The sequence below is a fragment of the Mesoplodon bidens genome (assembly GCF_964165515.1).
Source record: "Mesoplodon bidens genome assembly, chromosome: 1".
Lineage (NCBI taxonomy): Eukaryota > Metazoa > Chordata > Mammalia > Artiodactyla > Ziphiidae > Mesoplodon > Mesoplodon bidens.
Genome location: NC_138176.1, coordinates 159,633,907 through 159,654,858, shown reverse-complemented (window position 1 = coordinate 159,654,858; position 20,952 = coordinate 159,633,907). Strand labels below are relative to the sequence as shown.

The 20,952-nt window shown below is 35.6% G+C and overlaps 1 protein-coding gene across 3 annotated transcripts in view; it reads left to right on the top strand.

Moving 5' to 3' along the window:
* Window positions 1-20,952, top strand: part of TBC1D19 (TBC1 domain family member 19) — a 159,659-nt gene that overhangs the window by 105,653 nt on the left and 33,054 nt on the right. For all 3 annotated transcript variants that reach the window (XM_081246683.1, XM_081246682.1, XM_081246684.1), the window contains 3 exons: window positions 651-713; window positions 16,620-16,704; window positions 19,708-19,752. In XM_081246683.1, the coding sequence (XP_081102809.1) occupies window positions 651-713; window positions 16,620-16,704; window positions 19,708-19,752 (193 nt within the window). The remainder of the gene's footprint in view (window positions 1-650; window positions 714-16,619; window positions 16,705-19,707; window positions 19,753-20,952) is intronic.

Below are 20,952 nucleotides of genomic sequence, written 5' to 3'. Positions count from 1 at the left end.
CATCCTCCTGTAATTGCTGCTTTGATCAATAGTCTGATTGAATTTTGTAGGTTGAGCAATATTATCATAGATTCCTGCAATATTTCTTTGTAACTGTTCCGATATTTCTACTATGTATTCTTGCTGGTGAGATTGAAGATAAACATTGTCTAGTTTGTTTGTTTATTTGTTTATTTGCTAACAAGCAATGACTTGCAAGTGAATAATCACAAAAACATGAAAGATTTTTGGTATTTTGAGGGAATGACAAGAATGTGGGTTTGAATAGTGGAAGATGAGATTGGAACAGTAATTTGAGGCCAGGTTGTTATGGTTGCTTTTGGATGTTGTGATTGCATCTCCTTTTCTAATTTTAAGACATCTAAATATTAGATTTAAAGGAGATAAAATTGAAATAAATAATAAAGAATTACTAATGGAACCAAAAAGAGTGTGAACAATTTGTAGTCAAATAATGTGTCACTTATATTAGTCAAGTAAATTTATAAGTTTACCTGTGATAATTCTAGTGATAAAATCTAATTGAAAAGTTTATAATCATACATAAAAATAAAATCATTGCAGTATTATTTCTAGATGTTGCATTTATGTCTTAGTACTATAGACTATTCATTTAGGTTCTCTTCAGTGCTCTCTACTTTTAATTATAGGATGTGAAATTGACAGCAAGCAATGATGATTATTATTTTGTATTTGAAGATTACTTATATCAGGTAAGTTGAAAAATTAAAATATGTAATGTTCTTGTTTTAAGTTCTCTAACTCAGGATACTTTAGAAGAGTTCTCTTTTGTTAACTGACTCTTCCTGAAATCCACTATGTTTATTTTTTATCTAACTAAATGTTCTAAGTTTGGGATAAGGTTAATTTTTGTTCTTACATAGGAATAGGTAGGAGAATAAGAGCTACATATCTGCTCCAACCAGGAGAGGTATATGCACAGATTTTTTTTTATACATGTATCAACTCTTTTTTACATTCTATTCCCATATAGGTCATTTCAGAGTATGAGTAGAGTTCTCTGTGCTGTACAGTAGGTTCTTATTAGTTATCTGTTTTATATATAGTAGTGTATATATGTCAATCCCAATCTCCTAATTTATCCCTCCCCCCCCGTAACCATAAGCGTGTTTTCTACATCTGTAACTCTATTTCTGTTTTGTAAATAGGTTCATTTGTACCTTTTTTTTTAGATTCAACATATAAGCAATATCATATGATATTTGTCTTTGTCTGACTGACTTCACTCAGTATGACAATCTCTAGGTCCATCCATGTTGCTGCAAATGGCATTATTTCATTCTTTTTTACAGCTGAATAATATTCCATTGTATATATGTACCACATCTTCTTTATCCTTTCCTCCATCAGTGGACATTTAGGTTGCTTCCATGTCCTGGCTGTTGTAAATAGTGCTGCAATGAACATTGGGGTACATGTATCTTTTCAAATTATGGTTTTCTCCAGATATATGCCCAGGAGTGGGATTGCTGGATCGTATGGTAACCCTATTTTTAGTTTCTTAAGGAACCTCCATACTGTTCTCCATAATGGCTGTACCAATTTACATTCCCACCACAGTGTAGGAGGGTCCCCTTTTCTCTACACCCTCTCCAGCATTTATTGTTTGTAGAGTTTTTGATTAGGCATGGATTCTTAAATTGAATGTCCAGTTCATAATTCAGTCATCCCAAGATGTTCAGAGAAAGCATTTTACATGATAGTTTTCTATTAAAGGCCTTGAATAAATAATTAAATGTTTTGAAATCAGTTTGAAGCATTGTGATTACTCTTTGATAATTTCATATGCTGATATTGTGGGTGTTTGGATTTACCTAGGTCTTTTTCATATCTACTAAAATAGAAACATCTTTAGAAACATCTTATCACAAATAGGAAATATGAAATTTATGTAGAATTGCTTAAATAATACTCTCTTTTTAAAGGTCACACACACATACATAGATAGATAGATAGATAGAAGATTAATAATTTGATTTTGAGTGAATGTCAACATGTGTCATGGAGAAAATATCTAGATTCCACATGACAATTTCTGCTTCATTAAATGTAAATCAGTCCCAGCTGTCTGGATTAGCAGGTTTCTAATTGGTAATAGTGGTGGTAGTTGTGTGTCTGTTTAAGAAAAGAAAAATAAGAAAATAAGATTCTCTCAAGAAGGTTTAATTACTCATATATTCCAAGAACTAAATTCCAATGATTTTATAAATTTTATTTATAAAGCTAAAATTTGAAATAACCCTGGAAACAATTTTAAGAAAGTTTCAGTGATTTCAAAAGTGCCACTAATTCTTTTAATTTTAAAAAACAGTAAAGATTTAAAATCCCATTCTTTAACATAATTAAAAGTTGGAAAATACAAAAATCTAAAAGTTTATTTACTTATCTAGCTAATATGTAGCCTGGTACCTAATTCTTAGTACTCAGTAAAATTTTGAATGTACAGTAAAGTTAATGCTTCATTTATATAGTAATATTTGTTTCCATATTTAAGAAATATTGAGTGTAAATGATTAGTTTTGGTATTGTATCATAAGGAGGTCCACAGAACCATCCTTAGCAGAAAAATCAAAATCAGTGAAAATTATTTAAAAAACAAAAATATTTAAAGTATATCTGGAAGCTGTGTTAAGGTCATACATGAAGACAGCAACAAAAACAAAAACGAAAACAAAAAACATTTATTCCAGAAAGGTACTAAATCTCAGAACAGTCTGTAGCATTTGAGTCATGATGCACTGTCTCCCTCCCCTCACCCCCAGATCATCATGATGGAAGCTTCAATTCAGCTGAGTGTGGCCAGGAAGATGGGGTTCCATTTCCCTATAACTTCTAGTCAAGGGCTGCAGTATCTCTATATGAGGGTCAGGTAACCAGTATTTCTCATACTCCTCAGCTCTGTGTTGTAGATGCTAAATTCCAGAAGAATGCTGCCAAAAAGTTAGGGGCTCCCTGCCTCCAACTCATAGGGCAGACCTCTGTGGAGAGCAGGTTTGAGTAACCTCCATATTTGTTTTCTGTAGTGGCTGTACCAACTTGCATTCCTGCCAACAGTGCACTAGGGTTCCCTTTTCTCTGTACCCTCCCCAATACTTGTCTTTCTTTGTCTTGTCTTTTTGATGATAGCCATTTTAACAGGCCTGAGGTGATAACATATTGTGGTTTTGATTTGCATTCCCCTGATGATTATTGATGTTGTGTACCTTTTCATGTACCTGTTGGCCATTTGTATGTCTTCTTTGGAAAACTTCTATTCAGTTCCTCTGCCCATTTTTTAATTGGGTTTTTTTGTTTCTTTGCTATTGAGTTGTAAGAATTCTTAATATATTTTGGATATTAACCCCTTATCAGATATATGATTTGGAAATATTTTCTCCCATCCTGTATGTTGCCTTTTCATTTTGTTTTTTATTTCTTTTGCTTTACAGAAGCTTTTTAGTTTGATGTAGTACCACTTATTTATTTTGCTTTTGTTGCTTGTGGTTCTATTTTCATATCCAGGAAATCTCTGTGAAGTCAAGGAGCTTTTTTTTCTGTGTTTTCTTCTAGGAGTTTTATGGTACAGGTCTTACATTTAAGTCTTAAATCCATTTCACGTTCATTTTTGTGAGTGGGGTAAGATACGAGTCTAATTTCATTCTTTTGCATATGGTTATCCAGTTTTCCCAACCCTATTTATTATTGAAGATACTGTCCTTTCTCCATTGACTATTTGTGGCTCCCTTGTCAAATATTAGTTGACTATTTATGTGTGGTTTATTTCTGGGCTCTCGATTCTGTTCAGTTGGTTTGTGTGTCTATTTTTATGCCAGTGCTATACTATTTTGATTACTATAGTTTTGTAGTATAGCTTGAAATCAGGAAGTATGATGCTTTGTTATTCTTTCTTGAGATTGTTTTGGCTACTCAGGTTCTCCTGTGGCTCTATACAAATTTTAGGATTGTTTTTCTATTTCTGTGGAAAAAATGCCATTGGAATTTTAATAGGGATTGCATTAAATCTATAGATGGCTTTGGGTAGTATGGACATTTTAACAATGCTAATTCTTCGGATCCATGAACATGGGATATTGTTCCATTTGTGTCTTCTTCAGTTTCTTTCATCAAAGTCTTGTACTTTTCAGTGTACAGATCTTTCACCTCCTTGGTTAAATTTATTCCTTAGTATTTTGTTGTTTTTGATGCTATAGTGAATGGAATTATTTATTTCTTTTTCAAATGTTTTTCTGTTAGTGTATAGAAACACAGCTGTTTTCTGTATGTTGATTTTGTATCCTGCAACTTTACTGAATTCATTGTTTAGTTCTAGCAGATTTTTGGTGGAATCCTTAGGATTTTCTACATATAAGATCATATCATTCGCAAATAAAGATAATTTTATTTCTTTCTTTCCTGTTTGGATGCCTTCTTTTCTTTTTCTTGCCTGATTGCTCAGAGTGGTCTTGTAAAAACACTAATCAATTCATGTTACTTGTGAGATTAAAACCAAAAAGACCAAAATCCTTCATGAAGCCTACATGACCCTGCGTGCACTGGTCCACCTCTTCAGCCTCATTGTTCATGTCTGCCCTGACACTCTGGCACAGTGTATTCCAACCACTCTGATCTTTTACTCCTCAAGTTCACTATACTTCTTTCTACCTCAGGGCCATGAGACCTGCAATTCCTTTGATGTAAAAGACCATTACCCTCCCCTCTTCCTCTAATAAATTCCTATTTTTCCTTCAGCTCTCAGCTAAAATATCACTTACTCACAAACACCTTCCCTGACCCACTCTCTGCTTCCCAACACAAACACACAAAGTCATGGCCATCTAAAGTATGCTTTTAAAGTCCTATGTAGTATTTTTCATACTTTTTATTTATAGTACTTTTTATAGCTTATTTGATTATTTTATAATTTCCCCCCCATAACTGTTTAGTATTATGACACTAAACATGAATACATAAATTATAATATCAACCAAAGGCCAATAATCGTATGATTTATAGTGTGTTGACTATTCTACTTCAGTGTGTGGGTAGAAAAAGTGTAAATTTGACAATTTCATCCCCTTTGGTGACTGGAAAGAAGAGGATTCTCAATTTTAAGTTACAACTACACAGGCTTTTTGGTGGTGGTAAAAGAGATTTTCCAGGCAACAAATTTGCCTCATTTGATGAACAGGGTCAGTAAGGATATCATTTTAAATGAGAGTAGTAACAATTCCTCCAAATAATGCCAGAATTAGCCCTTGAGTATATATTCATCTTTGTGTACCCCATAAACTTGGAAAACTTATAAGTGACTGAGTCTGACAAACAGAACCATTTATAAACAATGGATGCATTCTCTGAGAAAAAGCATATTGATCATCAGTAAACATTCTCTGAGAAAAAGCAGATTGATCATCAGTAAATATTTATTGATTCTTGTATGTAAATGATACCACCTTTGATAGGCTTACATTCTAGCTAAGGAGGCAAAAATATTTTGAAATTGTTTTAAAGTGTTTATGTAAAGCATTGGATATTAAGTTAATTAATATCACAGATAGTAAGTACTATAGGAGTGTGCTTTAACCTTTATTTTCCATTTTTATTATATTTTAGTCCAAATTGTATTATTTTTAGATTTCACATAATTTTTTCAGTCGTACACCTCCTGGCCTCTGCTACTCTTAGTACTTTGTAAAGCTGTAATGTGGATCTTTATCCTTATAACATAAATAAAAGGATAATTATAACACCTAAGTTCTGTCTTTGGGAATTATGCAGAATTAAATTTTCCTCATGTGGATACTTTCCATGATCATACCTTTTAGATAACTAATATTACAATTAGTCTGACTTATCAGAGGGAAGTTCATTTTAAGTAATAAAAATTATAATTGTATGTATTGAAAACAATATTATCAGAAATTGAGTTCTGATTTTTCTCTGGGAAAAAAATTTTATCCCTATATGTGTGTGCGCGCACACTTGTATGTGTATGTATGTATGAGATTAGAAAGAAGAAAGGCTTTTCTTGTCACTAATTATAGGCTTTCCTTTGGCAGAGCTGCCTAGCAACATAACTGCTCTATGGGAAAATTGTTGATTGTAATGGAGTGAACTTAATGTTTCTGGCATGCTCTGTGTCAGAACCATTTTATTTGGTTTTGTGACTAGGCTACAAAATTAGACAGCACGTGGCATTGCTGTGTCCATATATAGATGAGAAAACCTCCAGTAATCCCTCCTGAAGGAACATCTGGGCCTATGCTACAAGGATACACAGGCACTCTTCTGAGTGACTCATGTTAGTTACCTAAATTTTATAAGCAATAACACTGAGCATTACAGAAATAATGTTTTGAGTAATAAGTCAACATTTTTGTATTCCAAAGTTTAGTTTTTATTTTGCACGAAATTCTTAAAAATACTTCATTGTGCTGAAAGTTGTAAATTATATCAGAGTTTTAAAATGTGTTCAAACAGAAGACAGCCCTTATTCCATGGAAGTATATTGGGTAGTTTGACAGTAACATTTTCAGGTTCTAGTACTTAATAGCATCATGACAATCTATAAAAGTTAACTTATTGTCCAAAGTATATAAAATATTTATAGGGGAGAATGTTTATATAGTAAAGAGAAGACACGGGAATTAATCTTTCTGTTGGGTGACAAATTCTCTACCATACACTTGGCTTATCTAGCATTTGCTTAGTAGGAATACTGTCATATTAGAATATGCCATAGTTATACATATTTTAATGCTATTGAATGGTGTTCAAGAAAGGCCCAGGTGCAATCAGATATCCTTTATTCATGTCAAGTTATTGAGTGTCTGTTCTGATACAGGCACTGTGTAAGGTGCTGCATAAGATGTTTATTAAGCTCAGATTTTAGTGAAAAATGAGGTAAAGGCAAATACATAGTTATAATTTGATAACTGCTCTGATAGACGTTTATGCAATGTTGCATGCAAATACAATTAAAGGAGAAATAAATTCTGGGAGTAGTTCAGCTTAGCGGTGGCTTCAGAAAAGAAATGTTATCTGAAATGTCTGGTTCTTTTTCCTTGAATTTAAAATTTTTTTAATTTTTTTATCGAAGTATGGTTGATATACAATAGTATATTGTTTTCAGGTGTACAACATAGTGACTTGACATTTATATACATTACAAATTGATCACCATGATAAGTCTAGTAACCATCTGTCACCATACAGAGTTATTCCAGTTATTATTGACTGTATTCCCTGTGCTGTACATTATATCCTCATTATAAACTCCTTTGTTTTATAACTGGAAGTTTGTACTTCTTAATCCTCTTCACCTATTTTGCTCAACCCCCCACCCACCTCCCCTCTGGCCACCATCAATTTGTTCTCTGTATCTATAAATCTATTTCTGTTCTATTTTGTTTGTCTGTTTGTGGTTTTTTTTTTTTTAAGATTCCACATACAAATGAAATCATGGTGTTTGTCTTTCTCTGAGGAAATGTCTGGTTCTTAAAGGCAAGGAATTAGGAGACTGAGAAAAACAAAACTAAACATGAGCCATGTGCATACGGTGATTAGTGAAGAGAGATTAGCTTTTCATGGCAGTGAACAACTCTGGCAGTTCAGGCTAACCTTAATGAGCATTTGATATAGAGCAAGGTCTGCGTAAACAGAGAGAGAACAAATGTGAAAGACATGTCAATACCATGACCTATCATTATAATCACTTCCTCTTGAATACATGTTCAACTCCCTCACCCTTCTCCCAATTTCTAGTAGTAATTGCCTGACAAAACCTTAATCCTGGTTAAGTACAACTCTCCACCAATTCTGTGGCTGCAGTGTGCATTTGAAAGTGGCTGGAGAGGGCTTCCCTGGTGGCGCAGTGGTTGAGAGTCCGCCTGCCGATGCAGGGGACACGGGTTCGTGACCCGGTCCGGGAAGATCCCACATGCCACGGAGCGGCTGGGCCCGTGAGCCATGGCTGCTGGGCCTGAGCATCCGGAGCCTGTGCTCCGCAACGGGAGAGGCCACAACAGTGAGAGGCCCACGTACCGCAAAATAAATAAATAAAATACACATCAAACTTCTCCCAATATATATATACATGTGAGCATGCATTATCCCTCTTGTCTGCATTATTTTTCTCTGTAGCACTTACCACCATATAACATACAATATATTTTGCTTTTTTCCCTCCGTCTTCCTTCACAAAAACATAAACACTATGAGGACAGGGATTTGTTGTTGTTTTTTTTTTCATTCATGGCTGTATTCTCAGTCTTTAGAAAAGTGCCTGCCACATAGTAGGAGTAAATACTTGTAGGTAGGTAACTAGGTAGGAAGGAAGGAGGGAAGGAAGGAAGGAAGGAAGGAAGGAAGGAAGGAAGGAAGAAAGAAAGGGAGGGAGGGAGGAGGAAGGAGAAAGGAGAAGGGAGGGAAGGAGGGAGGGAGAGAAAGAGAAAGAAGGAAGAAACTATCAAAGGTAGAATCAGGGGGATTTTGGTAATTGACTAAATATGCAGGTTGAGAGAGAAGGAAGAATTAAGAATGACTTGAGTTTTCAGGCTTTGGATAGTTATAAGCATGGTGATAACAAGAGTTAAGATTAGAAAAACAGGAAGGATTGTAAGGTTGGAAGTCAGGGGGACGGAGCAGAGAAAGATTTTTAAAGTATATTTTTCTGCATAAGAAGGTAACAAGAAGATGAGAGCCCATGCCCAAGCAAGAAGCTAGACCAGAAAAAGTCTTTGTTTTTTATTTTTCTCCCTGTATTCTCTAATGATTGTAAATGAGATTATCAGCACTATCTGTGTCATTTATTTATGGAGTGCTTATTAGGTAACAAGATCTGCTCTAGACACTTTACGTACTTTACAGCTAATTCTTACAACACCCTTTAAGGTAGCTTTATTTCTGTTTTACAGATGAAGCAGCAGAGGCTCAGAGCCCAAACTCATACAGCTACCAGGACCCAGGCTAGGTCCATTCAGTTTCAAAGCCCTGTAAGCCACATTGCTCTTTGATTTATGAAAATTTAAGTCAGGGCAGAGTGCTTCAAAAGTGATTCTTGAAATTTTATCGTTCAAAAATTCTCCAGATTAGTTTGGATAGAAATGCAAGAGCACCACAAATTTAAAAATTGTGTAATAGTTGTAAGTTAAAGTGATTGTCCAGTTGATATACATTGTTTCTTAATTGCTTTTTATTACATAAATAACTTATTTCTCAAAAACATTCATTATAAGCGTATTTTCAAAAGACTAAAGAAAGCTATAGGCCATTGTAAATCTTTTACAGCTGTATGTAGAAACGTTAGGTGTAATTCTGCTATATAAACTGTAGTTCAGACTTACACATCCAACTTGCGCTTCCACTTACAGCTTTTCTAAATAAATCATTACTATATATACCCTCATCCTCATAAAGTTCAAATTTTACTTAATTAGTGAGTAATCAAAGTTAAATTTTCTAGTTAATTTGATTGAAACTGTCATCTTCATATAGTCACATTTCTAGCAAATTTACAGTTGAACTATTACTTCATTACAGATACAAAATTGCTATCTCAGAAGTTAAAACAACTCAGGTTAGAATAGGAGTTGGTAGCTCGTTGCTTGCATGCTAGGGTTGCACATCAGTACATAATGTGTAATATCCCACCTCTGGCTTATCACACTATAGTCACCAAGGTTCTCTCAAGAGCAGTCTCAGATATCTTGTCTTCTCTAAGGCAATAGGGACTTGAGGGGTATATATTTAAGTACAGAGTTTCTCCTAACATTACTATGTTCCCACCAGTTTCTAAGGGAAAGTTGATACAAACATTTTTTTAGGAATTGTCTTCCCTCTAGGCAATGGTAGAAGGATATTTGTAAGTATACTTTTCTTTTGCATTATTTTACTTTAATTGTATTAGCTTAATAGTAGCTGTATTAGTTTGTTATTATATTAATTGTATAACTCTTTTAGTTATATTAATTGTATTAGTTTATTATTGCTGCTATAACAAATTAACATAAATTTAGTGGCTTAAAATGAAACAAGTGTATTCTCCTACAGTTCTGTCTGAAGATCGGGAAGTCTTTTGAAACGGGCTTTGGTGGGCTAAAATCAAGCTCTTGTCAGGGCTGTCTGTGTTCCTTCTGGAGGCTTTGGAGAAGAGTACATTCCCTTGCCTTTTCCATCTTGTTGGGTACATCTGCATTCCTTGGCTCATGATTCCTTTCTCCATCTTCAAAGCCAGAAGACAGCATCTTCAAATCTCTCTTTTTCTGACTATGCTGCCTCTCTTTTTCATTTATGAGGATTCTTGTGATTACATTGGGCCTAATGAGATAATCTAAAACAATCTGATTATCTAAAGACCTTCAGTTTAATCACATCTGCAAAATTCCTTTTGTCATGTAAGTTAGCATGTCCACAGGTTGCAGGGATTAAGGTGTAGGTATCCTTGGAGGTCACAGTGGTACTGGAAGGTTTGACAAGAGAGGAGACTAATATTATTTACTGGTTTGATAACATTTTATGGATTTAGAATTTTTTAGAACCTAATGATTTACGAAATTATTGGCAAATATTTATCACATTTATAGGTCTAAAAATAAAAATGATTATGATAATTTCATAATATATACAAATATTGAATCATTATGTTGTATACCTGAAACTAATATAATGTTATATGTCAATTACATCTCAATAAAAAAACTATATGATTATGTCAGTAGATGCCCCAAATATATTTAATAACGTTTATTTTTTTAAATTGTGGTAAAAAATAAAACGCTTTATAAAATTTACTATTTTAACCATTTCTAAGTGTACAATTCAGCAGTGTTAAGAATATTCACATTTTTATGAAACCTAACATCCTTTTTTTGTACTAACTCTTTATACACTAGAATGGAAGTATATTTTCTTGACTTATGAATAATATTTTTGTGAAACCAACATTTGCCATCTTAATGTAAGTTGATGTTATTTAATTTTGAAATATTAGAGATGTTCCCACTAAAGCAAGGAAAGAACATGAGTCATTTTGGAATTTCTAGCCAATGAATAAGATAAGAAAAATAAAGTTATAGATACCAGAAAGGATACAAAATTATTATCAAATATAGAAATTCAAAGGAATTAACTGAAAACCATTAGAACTATAATTCAATTAAATGCCTGTTTATGAAATAAAATATTGAAATCATTTACTCTTTTCAATATGAGAAATAATCATTTGGAATATATAATGGAAAATAAAGAGCCAGGCAACATAAGTCCTTTATTCCTGAAGAGGGATCTGGGTGGCACATCCCAGTGACCACTACATACTGCTACCATCTTAGTCCCATCCACTGTCAATAGTCTTCTATAGGGCCTCCCTTCTTCTGCCCTTGTCCCCCATGGCCAGTTCTCTTCACAGTGGCTAGAGTGATCCGTATAAAATAAATTAGGTCATTTCTCGCCTCTGCTGAAAACCCCACAGTGGATCTCCATTTCACTTCAAATAAAAGCCAATATCCTGACAATGGCCCACAATGCCTTGCATAATTTGGCCTCTTTTTACCTCTCTCATATATCTCTTTCTACTCATCTGCTCCAGCCACACTTGTATCCATGCTGTTGCTCCAGCACAGCAGGCATACTCCTGCCTTAGCACCTTTGCAGTTATTGGTTCTTCTGCCTGGTGTGCCCTTCCCCCAGATATGTATATGTTAACTTCCTCAAGTTCTTTCAAGTCTTTGATCAGATGTTACCTTCTCAATGAAGCCCACCCTGACCATCCTCTTTAAAATGGCAATCACCCTTCCCCATTTCCCCTTTGCTTTGTTCCCATAGCACTTACCACCTAATACATTATATAATGTTAGTATTTATAATGTTTGCTATTTATTACCCCCCACCATAATTAAGCTCCACAAGGGAGGTTTTTTATTTATTTGTTTGTCTGTTTCCTTTGTTGTATCCCAAGCACCAAGCAGCTATAACAGTGCCTGGTACATAGTAGAAACAAAAAGAAAGAATTAGTGAACTGATTTAAAAAAAAGTCTGAGGAAGTTATCCAGAATGGAGCATAAAGGGATGAAAGTAATTAAGAGATTTGGCAGGTTGAATAAGTGTCAGTCAATCTTATATCTACAGGAATCAGGTAGAAGTGAATAGAGAATGTGAGATAAGCATCATTCAAAAAGATAATGTCTGAGAATTTTCCAGAAATGGGGATAAACAAAATTTCAAGGTGAAGAAACATGATAATCTTAAACCATAGAAATAAAAACAAACCCAAAATTAAATTTATTGGGGGGGAGGAACTACAGAATATAGAGTAACATTTAATAGTAGTAGTGGTAGCAGTAATTGCAGCTAACATTGTAATAATGCCATGTGCTAGGCACTGCTTTACGCACTTTATGTATATTAATTAGCCCCACCATAGACTTTGATGTAAGTATTATTATTGTATGAATAGAGGAAACTGAGACACCAACAAGTCCAGGAACTTTCCCAGTGTCACACAGCTAGTACATGGTGGGGCTAGAATTTGAATTCCAGCAGTCTAGTTTCAAAATAAATTCCAGATGGGTTAATGATTTTACCACAGAATGAATCTATCAAAAATGCTAGACAAAATTTCCTGTTTTAGTCAGGATGCACTAGATTATACTGTGGCAACATGTAAATCCAAAATCTCAGTGGCTTAAAACAGCAAAGGTTTATCTCCTGCTCATGGTTATGTCCATCCCAGATAGGGTGGGGATGTAGCTCTGTGTCATCCTCACTCCAGGCCCCAGGCTGATGTCATACCTACTATCTGGAACACCGGTGGTTTCCATGCAGAGGGAAAGAGGGAACCTGGTTAACTACTCTGGTTCTTGAAGCTTCTGTTCGGAAACTTTCAAGTGACATGTATCTCTTTCATTGAGTAAAGAGCAAGTCACATGGCCACACCTAACACCAAAGTGGCCAGAAAAGATAAGCTGACATATGTTCCCAAAGGGGAAGAACCAGAAACATTTGATGAAAAAAAAACAATGGCTTTCATAATTTAGGTGAATATATAGAGAACATTATAAGTGTGGGAAGGGACTTTCTAAGCATGAAAGTATTGGTAGATTTGAGCATATAAAAATTTAAAGTATCTCTGTGTCAAAAATAATAAATTATTGAACAAAGCCATTTATAATATATAATTAGACCAAAATTTAGCATCCTTAATATATAAAAATTTAAACAAATCAATAATTTAAAAAATATTAATTTTGAAATGTACTAAGATGATAAACTGGAAAATAACAAAAGAAATGCAAATGGAAAGGTGTTCAACCTGATTAGTAATTAAAGCACTTTGCCATTTTTTACCTATAAGATGATAATAAACCACTGTGATGAGAATAAGAGAAGATATGCACTATCCTACTGCTGTCTATGTTAAAAACTAAAACAAAACATTTCTGGAGGGCAGTTTGGCAACATGTATCAAAAGTTTTACAGTTAAAATACCCATCACTTTGACCAGACAGCTAGTCCAGTTTTAAGACTTTAAATAAAGGTGTACATAAATATTTAGCTATAAGGAAGTTCACTGCAACATTGTTTATAGCTGTGGAAAAGTGGAAATAATTAAATGTTCAACAATAAAAGACAGGTTAAATAACTATTGTTCATCTGTATAGTGGATTATTCTGAAGCATTAAAAAATGTGGGTAGAAAATACTTTATAATTTTTTTTACAGATTTTTTTTTTTTTAAATTTTGGCTATGTTTGGTCTTCGTTGCTGCACGTGGGCTTTCTCTAGTTGCAGCGAACAGGGGCTACTCTTCTTTGCGGTGTGCGGGCTTCTCTTTGCGGTGGCTTCTCTTGTTGTGGAGCACAAGGCATGCGGCCTTCAGTAGTTGTGGCACGTGGTCTCAGCAGTTGTGGCTCGTGGGCTATAGAGCGCAGGCTCAGTAGTTGTGGCACATGGGATTAGTTGCTCCGCGGCATGTGGGATCTTCCCGCACCAGGGATCAAACCCGTGTCCCCTGCATTGACAGGTGGATTCTTAACCACTGCACCACCAGGGAAATCCCTTATTTTATAATACTGAGAGAAAGTAGAGTATAGAACAGTATGCATAATCCTATTTTGTTGGAAAAATTTATGTATGTATGTATAAGAACAGCCCAGAAGGATATAAATCAAAATATTAACACTAGTGGGATTGTGGGTGTTCTTTCTCCATTTTTTAATTATCTCTATTTCTAATTTTTTTTCTTATTTTTATCATAAACATGTATTGCTTGCATAGTCTTTTAAAATATAAAAATAAATCAGCAGCAATTGTTGGTACGCATCTCACCACTGCGCCTGATGCCCAGTCTCCATATCTATCCTGTTTCTAAAGCTGGGCCCCTTTCTTGTGTCTTGAACTCATGGTTCCCCTCTCCATTCACCCCTGCTGCTAGTCCAGCCCTGATTTTGTTCCCCAGTTATGTTAACTGGGGTTCTGCCTTTTTCTGTTATTCCTGAATTATTTTCTCAGTAACATCTTTTGAATCCCAGGACTTCTAATACCAGGACCTAGATTTCCTGTCACTAATCACCTTCCTGGGGATTGGTCCCCTGCCTCCAGGCTGGTATCAACAATCCAGTTCCTCCTACTGAACATGTTTGATTTTGACTTTCTGCCCTACATATTTTCCTCTCCAGGTAGAGTTGCCATATCTACCTGCTGGTCAGGACAACCAGCTTCTAACCTGTGCTGGACTGCCACTTGTTCTACTGCTGCTAATCCCTTCTAGATACCATGAGTTGCCTTCTCTCCCACCCTGACATGCCCACTGCCAGCTGCTGCATCCCAGCAATGAGCCTAGTTCCAGTTTCCTGCACTTTTCAAACTGCTCTGTCCCATCGTAGTTACCTAGGGTCCCCCCTCTACATTTCTTATCTTATTAAATTTCTTCAAGTTGGTTCTTTTTTGCAGATTAAAAATACACTAAAAGAATCAACTGGTCAACATCACTAATCATTAGAGAAATGCAAATCAAAACTACAGTGAGGTATCACCTCACACCAGTCAGAATGGCCATGATCAAAAAATCTACAAACACTAAATGCTGGAGAGGGTGTGGAGAAAAGGGAAACCTCTTGCACTGTTGATGGGAATGTAAATTGATACAGCCACTATGGAGAACAGTATGGAGGTTCCTTAAAAAACTACAAATAGAACTACCATATGACCCAGCAATCCCACTGCTGGGCATATACCCTGAGAAAACCATAATTCAAAAAGAGTCATGTACCAAAATGTTCATTGCAGCTCTATTTACAATAGCCAGGACATGGAAACAACCTAAGTGTCCATCAACAGATGAATGGATAAAGAAGATGTGGCACATATATACAATGGAATATTACTCAACCATAAAAAGAAACGAAATTGAGTTATTTGTAGTGAGGTGGATGGACCTAGAGTCATACAGGGTGAAGTAAGTCAGAAAGAGAAAAACAAATACCGTATGCTAACACATATATATGGGATCTAAAAAAAAAAAAGTGCTAATGAAGAACCTAGGGTCAGGACAGGAGTAAAGACACAGACGTAGAGAATGGACTTGAGGACATGGGGAGGGGGAAGGGTAAGCTGGGACGAAGTGAGAGAGTGGCATGGACTTATATATACTACCAAATGTAAAATATCTAGCTAGTGGGAAGCAGCCTCATAGCACAGGGAGATCAGCTCAGTGCTTTGTGACCACCTAGAGGGGTGGGATAGGGAGGGTGTGAGGGAGATGCAAGAGAGAGGAGATATGGGGATATATGTATATGTATAGCTGATTCACTTTGCTATAAAGCAGAAACTAACACACCATTGTAAAGCAATTATACTCCAATAAAGATGTTAAAAAAAAAAAGAATCAACTGGTAGTTAGTAACTTGCATTTTCTGCTGTTGTTTAAGGTTTAGGTGACTAACAGTGAGAAATCTTTGGATGAACTTTGCCCATCACACTTGGTATCTACTGTAACACTTACCATAAGTGTACCAATAGAGGGCACTCTTCCCATTGAGAGGCACAGTACTGAACTTGAAAGATTCTACCTCAGTGCCTCTCAAGCAGAAGTAGCAATGAATTACCTGTTATAAAACAGCGCTTACATATATATGGAATCCAAAAAAAAAAAAAAAAAGGTTCTGAGGAACCTAGGGGCAGGACAGGAATAAAGACGCAGACGTAGAGAATGGACTTGAGGACACAGGAAGGAGGAAGAGTAAGCTGGAACGAAGTGAGAGAGTGGCATGGACATATATACACTACCAAATGTAAAATAGAAAGCTAGTGGGAAGCAGCCACGTAGCACTGGGAGATCAGCTCTGTTCTTTGTAACCGTCTAGAGGGGTGGGATAAGAAGTGTGGGAGGGAGACGCAAGAGGGAAGGGATATGGGGATATATGTATACGTATAGCTGATTCACCTTGTTATACAGCAGAAACTAACACAACATTGTAAAGCAGTTATATTCCAATAAAGATGTTTTAAAAAAAATAAAAACTACACAAGTTAACACAACATTGTAATGCAACCATATTTCAATAAAAAATAAAGGAAAAAAAACAGTGCTTAATTGTTTGTTTTTTCCAATGTTGTACCCAGGTATTACTTTGTTTCTCCCGAGATACATCTGTGTTGGGTCACTTTGCATACAACAGTGCTTCACCACCGAAATCATACATAAGAGGTAAAATTTTAGTATATAAAGGAAGTATTCTTTAACACTTACATAATCATACCAAGACTGTTTATTTTATAGCATATATTGGTTGTCAAAATTTTTGTTGTAAATTATTTAATAAGGTGTCTCTCAGGTTATTGTAACCATCTTTCACTCCCACTTAAATCAGTGCCCAAGCCACTTATCGCAGATCACAGGAAAGTGGTTCCAAAAACAGCATTTAAAATTACTTCTTTATTTTTCCTGTTTGCTCTCTCCTCTGTTGCTGTTTTTGCCATATCTGTTGACTTTTATTTACCCTTCTAACTATGAGTTTATCAGTTGCATTTGCTTTTTCTTTTCTTTTTTTTTTTTGCTTTCTTTATTCCTTCTCCCAAAATGTTACACCACACTTAAAGTTTGATATAATTTATATGCTATTAGCTTTCTTCATTCTGTTTTAGTGCTTTCTTCTCTTTATCATTAGCTGCCTACAAGATAATGCTATTTCAGTATCCTCCTATCACTAATTTCAGCTGGAAGCCTTTCCCCGATTTCTCCTTTTTATTAAGTAGTGAACACCCAGCTCTGGAAGCTTATAAGCCTATTGTGTATGGTCATTCTGCTATTCCCATAAAGAAAGATGCTGTTTGTCCTGTATCTCCTAAGTCCAACTGTCTGCCTGATTACTACAACCCCTGCCCTAAGACAGGCCCACATTGCCAATGCTGGGATCAGGCTCCCCCTACTTGGGGGCTCTCTTGGTTACATTGCTTCTATACTGAATTGATAGAAACATTTGGTTTACTTGTTTGTTTCTTTCACATCATCTGCTGAAAAACTGATTATAGAACTTATCTAATGGACTTACCTCTAAATTCAGCCAAATTTTAATTCAGCCCTCCATCAGTTGATCCTGTCTTAACCTAGCTAACTTTGATTCTCTGTTTATTCCACACTACCCCATTTTCATTCTAAGCCTCTATATATTCTCTAAACATGGAAAGATTCCCCCTCCTCCACCCCCAAAATCATAGGTTCTTGAAGAACTAGCCTATATCTCACAGTATCAGAAAAACTCAGATTATTTCCTTCTATGTAGGGAAAAACCCAATTCTTTCCTACTGTGTTTTGCTCCTGTGTTTTTAATTTACTACTCACACAAAGCACTTCACTTCTAACACTTTTGGTCGCACATATGTGGGGAGTTTTCCCCACACTAACAAGCTAGTCTTGACACCACCTGGGTATCCTGCAGTTTAACTCAATTCTAACACTACACTGTCTACCTAGAGATGGTGTCAGATCCCACAGGTTAAGGACTCAGTCCTCACATACATACACACACACACATACACTTCAGACACCAGTCACAAGCTTATGTTATCACCTGTGCTTCTGACCAACTGGCTTTAGATTGGACGTTCCAACAACCCTCTCCTTGGGTTTGACTGATTTACTAGAGAGGCCCACAGAACTCAGGGAAACACGTACTTACATTTACCAGTTGGTTAAAGATATGATAAAGAATACAAATGAACAGCCAGATGAAGAGATACATAAGGCTACGCCTGGGAGGGTCACAAGCATAGAAACTTCTGTCCCCATGGAGTTGGAGTGTGTCTTCTTCCCAGCGTTGATGTGTTTGCCCACCTAGAAGCTCTTCAAACTCCCTACTTCTGGGGTTTTATGGAGTCTTCCTCACAGAGGCATGATCAATTATTAAACTCCATTTCCAGTCCCTCTGGAGTATGAGGGGGTGGGGCTTCTAATCAAGGTTTGGTCTTTCTGGTGACCAGAGCCCGTTCAGAAGCCCACTCAGAGTCACCCCAATAGAATGAAAGATGCTCCTAATGCTCTTATCACTTAGGAAATTACAAGGGTTTCAGGAGCTCTGTGCCAGCAACCAGGGGCAGAGACCAATGTACATTTTCCATTGTCTCACACTCACCAAGTCCACCAACCCATCATCAATTTCCCTCTCCTCTAAACCTCTAAAGCACTTAAAGCCTGTGCCAGAAAATTTAGCAAACATATCCTAATGTTTCCTGTTTTAGTCTGGATTATAAGCCACATGGTTCAGACACCATATCTCATATCTACTCTGTTTGCCTCTCAGCACCTAGCCCAGTACTGAGTACCCAGCAGGTATTTTCTATCATCCATCCATCTACCTACCTACCCATCTTCTTACTCACAAGATCAATCCTTGTTGTCTCCACCCTAACCTAAACTGCTCATGCAGTTCTTCATTTCCTCTCTCCCACCATTCCCAACCAAAAAAAATTTTTTAATTAAAAATCTTACCTTAAAGCCAAGTGCAAAAATGCACATGACTTTTCAGTAGACTCAACAGTGTTAGAAAAACTGTCAAGATAAGAGCTACCTACTTTTTCCCACCTCAGTAGAAGGTGGGAAAAAACTCAGACCTTTGAAAGTTTTGAGGAAAAACTTTTTAAAACTCACTTAAACATTTAATTATGATAAATATACTTTAATTTTCTGAGATAATCCTGATTTCAAATATTTAACCTCATTCTCAGACCATATCAATTGTTTAGGAATTCAGAAAATATTACCACCATACAGTGAAAGACATTTAATTTTAACTTTTTAGCTCATTCCATTAAAATGTAAACTAATGAGGTGTTACAAAGCTTAGGACTTACTTTAATGACTAGACTAGAATTACTTATAATTAACACAATTCTAGGCTTACAAATAGATGCTGCTCTTCTTAAGTGCTTAAGGAGCTTGAAAACGTTTGTTCTTTTAATTATTTTGTATCACTTACCTTGTAGTGCTTAAGTTTATATTATTGACTTTAATTGATGAAAGGATTTGCCAATACCAAAAGATTGGCTGGCATATTTTCAAATTAATTCCATATCATAAAATGAAATGAAAGGAGATTGTACTATAGTCGTTTTTTAAATTCCATTAATTTTTAGTATATTCACAAAATTAATTTTTAAAGTTTTTTCTATTTTATCTAATCATATTGGAACTGTCTATGGTTTTCTCTTACAGGAAAACTAGGACTAGAAGAATATGCCGTCTTTTATCCACCAAATGGTAAGAGCAATGCTATTCCTCCCTCTAGTGGGAAATAAGAAAATTACAACTTTTATAATAGCACTGTGACTTTCTTATTCTCTATCTTTAAATGGATAATAATTTATCATCTAAAATAAACCTTCTATAGAATAACTATTCTAATTAATTTCATGTTTGTGGTAGGTTTTTGCTGAACTGTGCACATCCTTTCTGATTTTCCTTGAGACCAGTAGTAGCATTTGTGAGAAAGCTAAGAAGACTCAGGTGTCTAAGTCCAGGGTGCTTAGCTTTCCTCTGAAGGACATTAACTCCGTCTAGGACCTTCCTTTTGGCTTTATTGGAGCAGTGCCCTAATGAGTGGATTGCCTTGTGTTGCACTTTATTGTTCTCATGATTTGACAAGTGTAATATTTATGAAATAAAAATATTTCAAGAAATACATCACTGAAAAAAGTATGTTTTGATTAAAGTGATCAAATGTATAGCGACCTCCTTGAATATTAAGTATTTCTTTGAGATTATCAGATAGTTTTAAGATATGCTCCTTGGAAAAGCAATATATAGCAGTCCTTATTATGATACTGTAAAGTTGCATCCTGAAGAAGTTCTTTTACTCCAGTAGAGTTAAGAACATGGGCTTTGTAATCCTGCAGACCTGGGTTCAGATCCCAGTTCTGCCAGCTCACCCTATGACCTTGGGTAAGTTATACATCTTCGCTGAACTTCAGATTTGTCATCTATAGCACATGGGTAACAGATTAAAGAAGATAACAGTGTATGAAACAGCACCGGATGTGTAGTGAGTGCTCACAAAATGCAGCTGATACAAGTTGGGTTTAGCTTCTTTACTGACCAGCCCATCTGAAACTCATCTTTGGCTTTCATGGCACTGTCCTCTCCTTGTACCTCTCAGTGTGCTGTCCCAGGTTCCTTCACAGGCTAGCCTCCTCTGTCCCTCTTTAAGCACTGGCATTCCAATGTCCCACCCCACTCTTGTTCTGCTGCTCTTTTTTTTTTTTTTCTGCTGCTTTTCTTTTCACACATTTTCCTCAGACTTCTTATCTGCTCTCTTGCTTCTATTTGTTAATTACTCTAAAACAGATATCTTCAATTCTGACTTCTACATTATTTAACTCAAATTTAACCTGAACTAATTAATCTTCATATGCCCACTATTTAAAACAGAAAAAAAAAGCAAACTTAAATTTAAAAAACAAA